Here is a 16,202-nt window from a genome sequence, read left to right on the forward strand (position 1 = left end):
TGCTAATACGGGTGAATGTCTTACTACTTTACTTAATATTGAAACAATTTTTTATCCATACATAATAAATCGGCCCGCAACACAACACATTAAACGCTCGTTGACAGTTGTCATTGACCGTCATCGCAACTACGTTTATAGTAAAGCATGACCAAAAATATATGACTATTCAGAAGAGCGCGCTGTTGCTCTGATGTATAAATAATATACAGGGTGTAAACCTAATACGGGCGAACCTCTTAACGGTGGTGAGTACAGGACATAAAAAATGGAATTGGCCTGGTTTCATTTATCGCCCTTATTAGGTTTAGGCGCTGTATAAATAAATATTATAGGACATTCTTACACAAATTGACTGAGTCGAATCCCACGGTAAGCTCAAGAAGGCTTGTGCGGTGACAGTTCAATATAGTATGAAGAAAATAGTTCTAATTAAATTCCGCAACATAACGAGTAGTCATATATTTCTGAACAGGCTTTACTAATACTGCTGGGAAATTTTCCATAAATTCATTATGAAGTGAAAATTAAGAGTAGGTAACTCAAAAACACCTCTCAATTAATGATAAAACAACGTTGACAGAAAGAAAACAATACAGAATGATACGGTCAGTCCTCCCGAATATCGAGTTGTTTTTCCCGAGCCAGCTAGTGAGACAGAGGAGCAGACTCTTCGTGAAATAGAACTAACGGACACCGTTCAAGAATCACTTGACAACATTGCTATTAGAGAACAAGTTGACGCGAACCCGCGCGTTCCCCAAAAGATATGTAATATACCTCTAGTTCATTTTCCGAGATTCCTTTGTCCTTGCTGCACGGGTGAAGATGCCGCTGAAATAATGAATATGTCCAATGATTCCTACGAAAGCACATGATAACAGTAATGAATTCTATGTCTGGTTTCATTTATCACCCGTATTACGTTTACACGCTGTATTAATATGCACCCTTGTGGTTATGTACTCAGAATTGCACCACCCCCCTTTCCTCCCGTGATGTTCTAGCAACCTGTCACTGCGCTATCACAATTTCGGTTTCTATCAACCCGTTAGTGGTAAGGTAAGGTGGGGGAAGATTGAAGTGATTTGGGTGGGAGCCTAGCGGTAAGTACGTGCGACTTTCGTTTCGGAGGTCGCGGGTTCGAACCCTGGCTCGCACCAATGAGTTTTAAGGAATTTATGTGCGAAATGTCATTTGAAATTTGCCAGTCGCTTTTCGGTGAAGGAAAACATCGTGAGGAAACTGGACTAATTCCAATAAGGTCCAGTTTACCCTTCGGGTCCAGGTCAGATGGCAGTCGCTTTCGTAAAAACTAGTGCCTACGCCAAATCTTGGGATTAGTTGTCAAAGCGGACCCCAGGCTCCCATGAGCCGTAGCAAACACTCCTTTTGCTGTGTACTTAACACAGCAAAAAGGAGTGTACAAGTTTTTTAATGGGTTGGCAACGCGCACGTGACACTCTTGAGTTGCAGGTTCCATAAATTACGGTGACCGCTTTCCATCAGGTGGACCGTATGCTTGTCTGCCACCGACGTAGTATAAAAAAAAACTACATACTTATAATAAGTAGGTACGTGTTTTCGTGTTTCACGCTCAACTTGCACACTCCTCGCCACTGTTCACAAAGGTGACACAGTTAAACAACTTATTACGGCCAACTTTACCAAAGAACACTTGAAACTTTGCCCGCTGAAAAAGCGCAAAATTTCTTAATTAACGTCAACAAACACGGGCTAACATTATTGTGTAGACTACGCCTACAAAAGGCGTCGCCCGTAGACTTTCATACGGGGTGTAATTTTTATGACCGGCATGCACATAGGGGTATTTCACTAAAAAAGCTGGCCATTAGTCGATATAAATAAGTACAAATAATAATAAATTAAAATAGCATATTTGGATTGACACTATGATAAGATAAGATAAGATAAAATATCGTTTATTCAAGTAGGATTTTACAACCTCTTTCGAATCGTCAAAATTACATTAAAATAAATTAAAAAATAAATAACAAATTTACAGAAACAATATAACTTAACAACAAACCTATGAAATTTGCTTCTAACATATTATAAATATTATCATTCATTATTCATTCATTAAGTTTTAGTTATAGAAGGCCATGCATTTTTGTCATTGATATATTCTTGAACAGTGTAGTATGCTTTACGTAACAGACCGGACTTTACATATTTCTTAAGTGAATGTATTGGTAAATCCAATGCTTCCCTTGGTAATTTATTGTAAAATGCTACACATTGTCCTAGAAAAGATTTCTTTAATCGCTTTACACGAGACCTATGGAACTACTTATAAAAATGTAGGTATATAAATAATTTTGGCCAGCTTTTTAGTCAAATACCCCTATGTACGGCAATGAGGAGGTGATCATATAGCTTATATAGAACCGAAAACAAATAAAAATCGTGTACGTTCATTTTAACTATAAAACTCCCGTGAGACTCAAACATATTTCAAAATATTTTAAGCGGGTTACTCACGTGTTAAGTCGATATAACGTTCGACATGTTTCGATCAATTGCCGAGGATCTTTCTCAAGAGTAGTAGAGTACTCTTGAGAAAGATCCTCGTCATTCATCGATCGATGTGCGATCATTGTTTATCTAAATTTTCATAAATTTCTCCGAGCGCGCTGTGGTGCTTCACAAATAAACAATCGCCCAAGTCGCCAAATCCTTAGATTACCAATGTGCGACAGCGTGTGCGCACGCGGTGGATTATTCTTGAGACAAATGAAAAAAGTCTTATTTTTACACCGCAAGCTCATCGTGATCGAAAATATTGGCTTTTATAAGAATTACACACTGTAAAAAGTAGCCTTTCTTTTTAAGCATTGAAGTTGTTTAACGAAACTGTTTTAGAGAATTTTTATATTCTTTTTACTCACAAAATAATTAATACCTACTTCTAAATAAAAAATAATACAGTTGCAAAGTTATACGTAATAAAGAGATACTTATTCAGGGAGGAAAATGGGGTATACCGTTTGAATGGACAACCGATTGTTCCCTCCTCTTAACCCGTGGAGCGTTCTATAGACACACGGTGTCTATAAATAGTATGTAATTTAGAAATAAAGTTTCCGAAGAACAAGAAACTAAGTTGTTATAACTGACGTCGAATGATCAATATGGTCGGGGCCAAAGTATGCCAAGTTAGGCACTCGTCACACCAAGGGCGAGAAAGCGATTTTTTTTATTATAAACTGGCCAGTGATTGACCTTAGTCGCACCTGATGGAAAGTGACGACAAGGCCGAAGTTGTAGCTCACTGGATCAGTTACAGCCTATTCACTCTTGACTTGAATACACCCAAATTGTATTCGGCCGGGAGTACAGATGAGGGGAGCATATTCCATTCCTTGCAATCTAGCTGTTAGCTGTTTACAATCGGCCCAATCCCTACTTTAATAAACATGAAATATTAGATCTAGATTTGAGGATCAAGAGTGAACAGGCTATTACTGGACCAGTGAGCTACAACTTCGGCGTTGTCGTCACTTTCCATCAGGTGCGACTAAGGTCAATCACTGGCCAGTTTATAATAATAAAAAATAAAAAACTATTCACACCTACTGATCGGTAGGTATAAAATCGCTGTACATGTTAGAAAAAATGTTCCAATACTGCAGTATTTTCTAGCTTGAGAAACGAACAAAATATAATGATTTCGTGCACGTACAAGAGAAGGATATATTTATACATGTTTGGATGTTCTGTCTTCATTAGTTGATCGCAGCGATACAAATTGACGGTACTCGCTAAGCGATGTTTGTTTGGTGGTGCTGGTCAAAACTAACGCCTAGCTACTCAGAAATCTTTCTAGAATCTAACTATAAACTACGTATTTTCCTATCGCATTTGAGCACTGGCTTTATAAACGAATGATGGGCTGTGGTACTGATAATATTGTTATCGTAACTAGCTACTATCTCTATCGCTCTTCCGTATTGGTGCGACAGAGCCATATTACATACTGAATTTCGGTCGACGTCTTGCCTCAACGCTTAGTTTTGGCCCCGTAGCCGAATGGCATTTCTGCGATGCGAAACGCCGCAGAATTGTAGTCTGGCTCTGTCGCGATACGCAAGATCGATAGAGATAGATAGCTACGAACGAGATAAATATATCGTGAGCATTTCGCCGTGTGCCTGCTATACGACCACAACTCAAAATTTTTAATTTTCTGGATTATTGCAGATTCGTATTCAAAATTGTTCAATTTACGACCTTATTTCGAGAGCCATAGCAAAAAAGGTCCTTAAGAGCCTTTTTCTCACAAGTGGCCGTATGGAATTGACCATAAATTGTCAGAAGATTCCCTGCAATACGGCCACTTGCCAGTTTGTTCGCATGTAAACCGACGGCCGTTTTGAGTTGTGGCTGTATAGCACACGTTTTAAATGTAAGTTTTGAGTTGCGTCCTAAAAACTTGAGTGATAATTGCGATAAATCCCTTTAAATATTGTGTCAAACAGTCAGTATCACACTTATTATTACAAAATTACCAGCCCGACGCCGAAACTACTACACAAAATGATTAAACAAATCTCAACTTTGTTTTCTTACAAGTGCAGTTCAATATGTCTCATTACTAAGGGCATAATTATTTTTACCAGTCAGTAGACGTTGTTCTCTACTTAAATTATTAAAAAACTAGACTTAAGATATTCAACGGCATTTGTCCAAAGTGTCATAGTTGTCAAAGCGGACCCCAGGCTCCCATGAGCCGTGGCAAATGCCGGGATAACGCAAGGAGGATGATGATTTGTCGAAAGTGTCTTAAGATCTGCCCTTTTTCCGCTAAACTTGGTTATGGGGCACTCGAAGGCTATATGGTGCACCGTCGGATCTGGGTGGCCACACTGTCACTCCACAGACTCGCACCATTCCCTATCTGCACCACAAAGATGAGCAGTTTCCGATGCCTGTCCTGATACGGTTCAGCCGACACTAAACCTGTCAAGGCTCCTTACATCCCACCGGCCCCAATATCGAACTCGTACAGCTCTGTAGGAAGAGCTCTGGCTACCCAGTCCATTATCCATGCCCCTAAGGGGCTTACTTGTGACCCACTTTAGTGGAATTCAATTTGGGGGGTAGTCGAGACTTCAGTCTGAGAGCCTTCAGCGCGTCGAAGTCTCGGTGGATGGGTAAACTTGTGTCTGCTCGAATCTTGGCGATTTCACGAAATAGGCACTTTTCTCGACGGAAGTTTAGAGGTAAAATATGAGTCAGCACCGGCAACCAGTGTGTGGGAGTTGGTTTTAGGCAGCCTGATGAGTCGCATAGTGTGGTTCAGCTGGGCGTTACCGCGGTAGTATGGGTGCTGTTTAGCCACACCGCTGAGCAGTACTCGGCAGAGGATTAGTCTAGGGATAGCGCGGTTGTCCGAAATGTTGCTGCGCTGGCACTCCAGGTACTTCCAGTAAACTTGTGAATGATGCTGTTCCGGGTCTTGAGCTTCGCAGAGAGGCTAGTCAGGTGTTCCTTGAAATTCAGGCTTCTATCCAGGGTGACACCAAGATACGTAAGCTACAAAGTTTTATTTGTTTCAATTTGAAATAATTAATTTATTATTTGGTAATGACGTAATATAATGTTGATGATTATAAGCTAGTTACACATAATTATTGCTATCGTTACTGTCAAAGTTCGTAAATACAATTATTTTAACTATTTGGTGTTTTTTCATATATATTTGCATGATACCTTTATCGAATAATATCGTTTAATTTTGGACGCAACTCAAAATCATAAGAAAATGTTTCTGCAATACAGCCATAACTCTAAATACCTGTCTTTCAGGCATCGTATCTTAAAAAAAAGATTTTTTTTGCGAAAAGTGGCGTGATCTTATGGAGGGTTATATCATTCCGAGTAAAAATAGCTAAATTTAAAATTCATAGACCTAAAACTCAAGAAGTAAGATAATATTTAACAGCCTCAACTATACTCTCAAAACTTTGAGACGCGATTTCTCGAAAAAATGGTTTTTTGAATTGTGACCGTATAGCAGGCACACGGCGATTTGGCTAAAATGTGATATTTTTTTTTTTTTTTTAAGAAAAATAATATGTTTTAGCTCAATTCATTGAATTTACTATAATAATACAAATCTATACAATTTTGTAGTTTATTTTTGTATTTTTATACAAGTTTTTACTTTGATTCTGATTAGATACTAGAAACTAATATTGTAATTTTACATTTAAAAAATGCAAAGATTTGTATTATCGGTTATATTCAATGAATTCCGCTGAAAAACTATTATTTTTCTTTAATAAAAAAAAATGTTTTTGATTGAACTTTTTTTTTTTTCTTATTAAATTAAAAGGGGACTTAATCGCGTAAAACTTACGTTTTATATTTAATAATATGAGTGAAGATCGTGTTAGTTTAAATCGATATATTTTTTTATTTTCTTCATATTTATGATAGAGAGATTGAAAGTCGTGATACAACTTCTGTACGTACATTTTGCGGTGCCGTGACCACGATAACGTAATTATGGCACAGCAGGGCCCTGCGGTGTTATTCCGATCGATGTAAAAACGTAGACGAGTCGAACGTTTAATGAAAGGTACGATACCCACTTACCCAGTGTTTCTCAAAAGGTGTGTCGGGAGTCTACAGTTAACGGAGCATAACTAATGGTGGGACGACCTAGACACCTTCCTCACCAACTGGCCGGAAGAGGCACTAAACCGGGAGTCATGGAGGTTAAGGGGAGAGGCCTTTGCCCAGCAGTGGGACACCATTATAGGCTAGATAAAAAAAAACTGAGCCAATAATTTTATTGACACTCGTAAAAAGGAAAAACAATTGATCTGAAATCTGAAAAAATGACAACAATATATCATGCTTAAAATAGCCATGCCCAAAACTTAAAAATAATTTATATTGTAATTTCTTTCAGCGTGATCTACGTTCTCGTGTCTTCATTCATCGAGCACGACTTACAAGTAGAACACAAATTATGCTAAACGTGCTAAAGTACACATTATGGTCGTCGTCACTTATGATCTCGTAGAATGCATTTTCTTTGGCCTATTTCACAAGTGTGACACTTCACCGTTCATTGCCTGCTAAACAAGAAAATATTGATGCTGAGTAACAAATAGCAATGTTACTTATCAAACCAGAAATAGCACCGAATAGGCGAGACGACTAAAAAGCACTATTTAATCCGTAAGTTAGATTATCAAAAAAATAGGACACATTTTTTTCTTGTAAACGAAAAATGACGACAGTACAGTGCGTTGAAGTTTCCCGTGACGTCACGCCTAGGTACTATCAGCCGCAAAAGTGTATGGAGAAATTATGAATGAATTCATTGATACAGCTGATAGTACATTTTTTTACTTAAAAGTGACGTCAGAAGCTCTCACTCCGGAACGCTCTGAAAAATCAAAAAAATCAAAATATATTATTCAGCAAATAGGCCACAGGGGCACTTTTACACGTCACATGTACATATTTAGAAAATATTTAAAATTGAAACTGATGCTCTGTATCTTTATATTTTTTCATTAATGAGATAAAGCAAAAACTAAGTGTTCAGTATTTTTGGACGATCTGACGGACTAAGCAGAATGCCATTTTTTTATCTTGGCGTCATCCCTAGTCAGTGTCAAGTGTTAATGTCACTGAATGTTCGACTAATCCGTGCTATTCTAGCTATTAGAATGTCCCTCGGACACGGGCAGCCGAACTTGTTCGTGCTATGTTTACACGATTCAGCTTGGCTCCGATATTACCCAGCTATTACGCAAATTCTGCCGGGTTTAATGCTATGCTAAACACTTGATAGACTAATGGTCAGGCTAAATAAGTGTTTAAGGACTTTAAATATAGTTTATTTTACTGGTATGAATGACGTTTATAGTATGCGACGTTTTAGTGGAAAATATTTTCTTTGGAAGCATTATTTTTTAGTAACATGTTACAATACAATATTAAACAGGAGTACTTAGTTGAAGAATGCACGTGTGTTTATGAATATGTGAAGAAGTCCCTTTCAGGTTACTTCTGTTTCAATAAAATAGTGCACTACGGTTGTTATCTTGATTTCTCACATTTACAGATAAATTTTTGTATATGTTTATCACAGAGATCATTTGAGTTTATGACAGTCGCACAAATTGGTTAAATAACCGTGATTCAGAAAAAAATATCTGTTCCCATTCACACAGAAATTCCCTTACCGATTAGACTTATTATTGACAGGGATATAGACCGTGATTACCTTTTTGATTTTTGTCGAGGTTCCGATATTTCGACGCAGTTGCATGCATCATGATCACGGAAAACTGACGAAGGCGGGTGGATGTCAAAGTTGCGTAAACAACGTGCGATCTATCCTCCTTCGCGCGCGTCGGCTGCGTTCACACTCAGCGTTACCACTGGTCAAACTCCCTTACCAATATCTAAACCCTTTCATAGGTAGGGCCATCGGTTTAGGTACTAGGCAGAAAACCGGTAATATATTTCGGTGACGCTATAAGTATATCTGCCAAAATAAAGCTATGAAGTGATCGAAACGCAGTCTATCTCTATCGCGCTACTATATAAGAGCGATAGGGAGACCTAGCTACAATAATACACATACGAAGGGCAAGCTGTGACGTTGACTAGGTACCCTGGTCAATATCCAATTGGCTTTGGTAGATACTGTTGTGTCATTTCGAAACTCATATGGAATTGGGCGGGGCAGAGTGATGGTAGGTGGACCAAAATGTTGACCGAATGGTGGCCGCTATCGGATGTAAGAAGCACCTGGCATCCGTTGGCTCGTTGAGTGGACGACATTCGAAAAACTGCGGATTAGCCCAGGACCGGGATAAGTGGAATACACTAAGAGAGGCCTATGCTCAGCAGTGGGCGATTAATGGCTGAAATGATGATGATGATGATGATTGTGGATTGAAATTTACTAAGCTCTGTCTCTGTGTGTGTGTGCCTAATTTAATTGTTAAGTTTAAACTTCCGCAATGTGCAAATGGATATTCAGTTGATTATGCAGGCGTCACTGAGGCCGTTATTATATCCTGCACACACTTAGCCTGCATAATCAACTCAATACAATCTTATTACGTAATTGACAGTCCTTTAAATTTCAGTGGGAATTTGTATTTTGCACGAGCAATACAATATTGGATCTCAAAGTACATTAAACTGAAATTAGGAAAGAGGGGTTAGGCATCAGATTAACAAGATTATTTTTTAAACTACGTCGGTGACAAACAAGCATATGGCCCACCTGATGGAAAGCGGTCACTGTAACCTATGGACGCCTGCAACTCAAATAGTGTCACATGCGCGTTGCCACCCCATTAGAAACGTATATTTAGAAGAAGAGCACGAAAACTATAGGTAAATAAAAATATGACATTGCTTCATAGATGAAGCAATAGAAATTCATATATATTATATATCTATCTATATATATATATATTTTATCGATTTCTTTCTAACAGTATTAGAATACTGTTAAAACTTACGCGCTTAAAGCTAACAATCTTTGTTTTAGGGTGACAGAATTAATACTTACTAACTTTTTTCATTAAAAAAGTTATCAATCACCAACCAACTTAGTCTGGATTTAAAGACATGTGACATTATCATAAAGCATAACTTGACTGTCCCTGTGTGGTGACGGGTTAAGAATTTCACCACCCCCTTTCTTCCCGTGGGTGTCGTAGAAGGCGACTATGGGATATGGGTTAAATTGTGGCGTAGGCGAGAGGCTGGCAACCTGTCACTGCAATGTCACAGTTTCGTTTTCTTTCAACCCCTTATTTGCCAAGAGTGGCACTGAAGCTTTAGTAGTTTCATGTGTTCTGCCTACCCTTTTATGGGATACAGGCGTGATAGTATGTTGTATGTTGTTGTTACAACTTGACTTAAATTCGTTTCGTCATGTGTACCTATAATATTATGGAAGCTAAGATATCAAAGCCCAAACCTTAACGATTCTCTCACACATCATCGGGCTATAACGAGGGAACCGATCTTAATCAAAATTTAATTACCGCCGACGCGCGCGACGTTTCAAGCTCCTTGTTCCCCGAGATTGCGGAGAAAACGATTAAGTCCCGTTAAGGTTAAATAATAAAACACAGCTTGCCTTATTATGGTCGCATAAATCAGGTCATATTTATTAACACATTCAATGCCCCATACATCACAACGAACAATTTTATATATCGTCAAATTTAAAACAACGGGGTGTTATAAATTTGACGTGTCTGTCTATCTGTTTGTGTCTGTCTGTTCATTCAGATTTAGTTTTTTGTTTGAAAGCTGAAATAGTCGGGAGTGTTCTTAGCCATGGTTCATGAAAATCGGTCCACTGTGTCGGGGGTTTCTTCAAAATTTTAATTTTGTGGTTAGGTCATTAAACATCGTAGTGCGTAACTCCTGAGATAATAGTATATTATGCAACAAGGGAGGTAAGGGGGATTTTGTCAACGAGTATTAATAACTCGCGACAGCCGCAGGCTGGAGACAGTTAATAGACACGAGTTTGCAAAATCCTTACCTCCTTAGTTACGCACAATATTTTTCATCACATTTGAGAGGAAAACACAGAGGAAAAACATAAGACCAGTAGTCTATCTTCACCTACATCGGATTCTTCGTATAAATCCATTGTTCTTGAATACAAACGCTTTTTGAGTATAAACAAACACTAAACTACTGCATATAAATTAAATGCAATGTTCAAAGGAGCATGCAATTTGAACCAAATTTGAACTTAATTTACGTGTCCGTCAAAAAATGTTGTCACCATTCTTATTGAAGTTTCTGTTATACGGCACGTTGCTATGGCAACGCGGTAAAGCGCAAATCGAGATGACTTTCACAATTTCCTGTCAGATTGTAAATTGAAACAATTTATCTGCGTGAAACAAACAAAATAAAATAATGAAATAATTGTAATACGTAAATGAAGTGAAATTTTTATAATGTGTAACATTTTTTTATAGCTTAACAGTCTCTTTGGCAGTGCAACAAAAATCCTTGGTTGATTGAAACATCCTTTGCCTGAAAGGTATTGTACGGATAGTATTAATTTTTAAAACTAAATCCGTAACTCTCTTAGAAATAAAACGGTACATTATTCTTCAGTACACGTAGAAGCAATGAGACCTTAAAGCAGAAAATGTGATGAAAAAATATTTGGGCACCTATATCAAGATTTAATCAACTAGTTTGCAAAGAGATAAAGAAATAAATAAATGATGAAAATGAATACCTAGGCTTTATTGTGATTTCATTTTAAATTGTATAAGTAATTGAATAATCAAGCTTTAATTAATTTATAAATTGATATTTATTGGAACCCGAAATGAGCATTATAATTACAATATGTTTCATCCCTATTTGATGAAAATAGTGAGTATACAGAAATTGAGAAATTCATATACATGAAGTACCTACGTAAATTATTACACTCACATTTCCCGTATTCCATTGAAATAACATATACTCGTATAAGCTTTATTGGCAATGTTTATGAATATGTTTAGTTTGTGAATATGTGTTTCAAATATTCCCTGTGGCTTTCCGGCTTATGCCAATATTCCAATAAAATAAATTAGGCCCACTTGCACCAACCACTTAACTGAGGGTTAGTGGGCTGTCATCTGTCAAATTCCATGAAAAATGGTGGGTTAACCCGAGGGTTAGGTTAGATTTCTATAGGATGCTTACCGTCATAATGTATGTTTGTTTTCTACAAATCACGTACTACACATTATAATAAAACATTGGCGAATTATAATATATTCACATTTCCTATAAGCCAAAGGCGATAAACATAATAATATCCTTAGTAAATGACCGAAGGCCCGTCCATCAATGCCCTCCTGCTATAAAAGTGATTGATGTGGCCCGCTTTTATAGCGTTTTGCTATTCCGTAGACTGCACCACAATCCATAATTATCTGCAAATCGTTCCATATTATACAGTATACACATCGTACAGTATTAAATAGTTTTCAAGGTTTTCCGAGGGCCTTCAAAAAAGGAGTTCTTCAAAACAGGGTTCTTCAAGAACGGAGTTCACGTGTTTTCAACGGCCAGCAGAGAGGATCTGTATCCATAGGATACAGTTAAATACCTACTTTCCGTGTGATGGTATGCTTGTTTGGTACCCAAAAACTAAATTACATACTACACCTTACAATAAAACATGGGCGAATTAGAATGTATTCACATTTCCTATAAGCCAAAGGCGATAAACATAATAATATCCTTAGTAAATTACCGAAGGCCCGTCCATCAATGCCCTCCTGCTATAAAAGTGATTGATGTGGCCCGCTTTTATAGCGTTTTGCTATTCCGTAGACTGCACCACAATCCATAATTATCTGCAAATCGTTCCATATTATACACATCGTACAGTATTAAACAGTTTTCAAGGTTTTCCGAGGGCCTTCAAAAAAGGAGTTCTTCAAAACAGGGTTCTTCAAGAACGGAGTTCACGTGTTTTCAACGGCCAGCAGAGAGGATCTGTATCCATAGGATACAGTTAAATACTTTCCGTGTGATGGTATGCTTGTTTGGTACCCAAAAACTAAATCACATACTACACCTTACAATAAAACATGGGCGAATTAGAATGTATTCACATTTCCTATAAGCCAAAGGCGATAAACATAATAATATCCTTAGTAAATTACCGAAGGCCCGTCCATCAATGCCCTCCTGCTATAAAAGTGATTGATGTGGCCCGCTTTTATAGCGTTTTGCTATTCCGTAGAGTGCACCACACTCCATAATTCTCTGCAAATCGTTTAATACTGTATGATGTGGCGTGGATTATGATGTTTAGGAGATATACCACTAAGTAAGGATCTTTAAAAACGCACCTTCTTCTGGTGTTTTGAGTGTCTATGGATGGCGGTGATCGGTTACCATCAGGTGACCTGTCGGCTCGTCTAACTCCTGTCTCATAAAAAATAACTATTTTATCAAACCTTTCTTTTCTTTTATTATTTATGAATTTGAGTTAACTTATGGCCAAACAGACTACAGTGACTACTTACCATGAGGCAGACCGAAAGTTTATTTGTCTCCGTCGTGGTATGAGAAAAATATTCTTTTTTCACATGATCACGCATTTTTTTTACAATTTTTCTCGTAACCTAATCAGTCACTCTGTATTTGCTCTATTCACACCTATTTAAAAAGAAAACAGATCCTTAATGTAACCTTTTCTAGCGTAAGATTGACAAATTACATAATGATATGAACTAAACTACATACAACCATTCATTTTTATTACAAAATGTAAGCATTGAAGGCAAAATTTAAATAATTTATTTCAAAGCTATATACCTAAAAGCAAAACTATGCAAACGTTCTATTAATTAACATATTACGAAAAAGATCCTATATCACATTTTTGCAAAATCATTATTTAATCTGCGGTACAGGTTCAAATTTATTCTTGCAGTGAATTTCCTAGTAAAATTTCAGTACCGGCCAAACTATAAGCTTGAAATAGGCGGACATGACCGAGTAATAGTCCCCTTTTAACACACATTGTTGCCTTTCGGTTGGTTGATAAGAACATTTATATTTTAGTGCTTAGAACGTCCTTTTGCGACTTTACGATGTGTTAATATCACTTGGCTCATCTGGTTGTAAGTTTGCACATTTTGCCATCGCGGTATTTAAGTAGGGTGCATTGGGGTCATTTCGAAAGTCGTCTGAATTCGAAAGTCACGTAAAAAACACCATTATTTCCATCATATTAAGATTCCCCTTTCGAAATTACCCCAATACACTCTATTTAAACAAATAGAAACAATCTACCTTTAAAAAGATCCTTAAACCAGTTTAGGGTAAATTAAATGATTACACGACCAACTAATTTTACTTATTTTGTCCTCAGGTCGTCCAGCCCCAACAGTCCTATGGCTAATCGACGGGGCGCCAGCGCCACAGTACATCGGCGAGAAGACTGACACACACGTCGTCGTCAATAGACTAGAACTACCGCATATCAAGCGGAGTCATCTCAACACGACGTTCAAATGTCGAGCGTCGAACACAAACCTCGTCAGTCCAAAGGAGAGGACTGTTAGGCTTGAGATGAATCGTAAGTGCAAATTTTATCCATTTTTATTTAATTATAAATATTAAGGCAACAAGATGGACACATGTCATCGTCAACAGATTATCATATCAAGCGGAGTCATCTCAACTCGACGTTCAAATGCCGAGCGTCGACCACAATCCTCGAAGGAGGGGACTGTTATAGGCGTCTTGAGTAAGAAAGATGCTATTTAGTTTTGAATGTGGGACTGATACTACATGTCGTAGTTAATTGATTAGAGATATCGCCTATCAAACTTCGTCATCGCAACTGTGCGTTCAAATGTCGAGATATACTACTACCTACTATCATAATTTAATTTCGTGGGTGTCGAAGAAGGCGACTGTGGGGTATGGGATAAATTGTGGCGTAGGCGAGAGGCTGGCAACCTGTCACTGCAGTGTCACAGTTTCGTTTTCAGTCAACCCCTTATTTGCCAAGAGTGTCACTGAAACTTGAGTAGTTTCATGTGCTCTGCCTACCCCTTCATGGGCGTGATTGTATATATGTATGTATAATTTAATTTGTATCGTTACATCAAAAGTAACCGGCACTAGTAGTTCGTGCCAACCTCGTGAAATCGTCCGTCTTCTTGTCCTAATCGATTATACTTCAAGTCTGCAACCTAAAGTGGTTCTGTCAGTACACACTGACACACGATATTATCACACGATAATTAGTGCGTTTTCACATTATCCGATCCGATATCGGATGTAGGACGGATATCCCATACATTACAAGCGTCATCTTGGATTTTTTCCATGGACATCCTTCCGACATCCGATATCGGATCAGATAATGTGAAAACGGCCTTTACTTAGATAATGTGTACCTATTGACAGAACAACTCTTGGCTAAAATGTTGCGCACATGATTTGAAAAAGTGAGCCACGTTTCATGGAAGGCAGAAACTATACAAAATAAACTATCGAATTTCAGTTATACGTACTATACAGCAAAACGGTGATAAAAAAATAAAATTGCAGCAGTAGGTAACAATCAGCGCAGAAGTTCACACTTGCCAGTTTTTATTCAAAGTCATTGATATAGTAAACTGCAATATGCAACGGTTGCACAAATAGACAATTCAGATGACTGAGCGCTCTCAACTCGAGATCCATTTATACGATCGTGATGCTTTGCCCGGGGCTTTTTTATACTTTTAAATGAACGTTTTCGAACCTTCAATCAGAATTTTGCTTGTCAATTTGTCGCGTGACATTTTAACTTTTTGATGCGTGACTTTATATGAAGACTACTTATTACTGCTACTACGTTAGCCTTTTTTAAAGCAAGATTAAACCGGAGTTTACCTGCAAGTACGCTTAAAATGTGAAGCAATGGATTTTTCTTCGATACAGAAAGGATTCAAGATTTTTTTCTAAAACTATTATAGTGTACTTCCTCGGGTCAGTTGCGTATGAAAGTGTCTAATGTCAAGGATTATTTGATTTGTATAGGATTTACATACTTCATACTAAGAATAGTTCCTCGATTTTTAGCGCCACCTATTAAATACTATCATAACTACACTGATGATGCCTACAATTTTTTTTTAATAGGTATGTATTGACGTGATGTCATGATTTTAGAATAAAGAAATATGTCATTTGTTCGTATAAAACATAAAAACACGCAAAAATATTTGGGGAAAATATGATTTTGGCCACTTCCAGACTGCGAACAGCGCCATCTAGTTTTAAGCTTAAAAGGCCCATACATTTCAGGGGTACGCTTTTTTGTATGGGCTTTGTCAGTCAGGTATTTAAATCGTTCTATCTACTTATGTTATGTATCTTACTTTCCTTTTAAAAAGAAATATTCACTACAATAATACGACGTTATCTAACAAAAACTACTCAATATTACATTAAGAATGACTGGCTTTTACCAGAAATTTCTTTCATGTGCCAGATTCTTGAAATACCTATCTAATGCAACTAGGGAACAAATCAAATTATCTTATTGAATAGGTATTTTTTGATTTGTTCTTTTTCAAGTAGTCACACTACTATATATAAAATTATAAATTGAAATAGATATCATAAACGAAAGAAAAAACGACAAG

The 16,202-nt window shown here is 37.4% G+C and overlaps 1 protein-coding gene across 1 annotated transcript in view; it reads left to right on the top strand.

Annotated features, from left to right (window-relative positions):
• The window catches only part of LOC125232375 (hemicentin-1-like), a 265,437-nt gene that overhangs the window by 170,195 nt on the left and 79,040 nt on the right, over positions 1–16,202 (top strand). The window contains exon 6 of the mRNA XM_048138016.1: positions 13,931–14,137. Within this exon, the coding sequence (XP_047993973.1) occupies positions 13,931–14,137 (207 nt within the window). The remainder of the gene's footprint in view (positions 1–13,930; positions 14,138–16,202) is intronic.

This window comes from Leguminivora glycinivorella, chromosome 13 (assembly GCF_023078275.1).
Source record: "Leguminivora glycinivorella isolate SPB_JAAS2020 chromosome 13, LegGlyc_1.1, whole genome shotgun sequence".
Taxonomy (NCBI): Eukaryota; Metazoa; Arthropoda; class Insecta; order Lepidoptera; family Tortricidae; genus Leguminivora; species Leguminivora glycinivorella.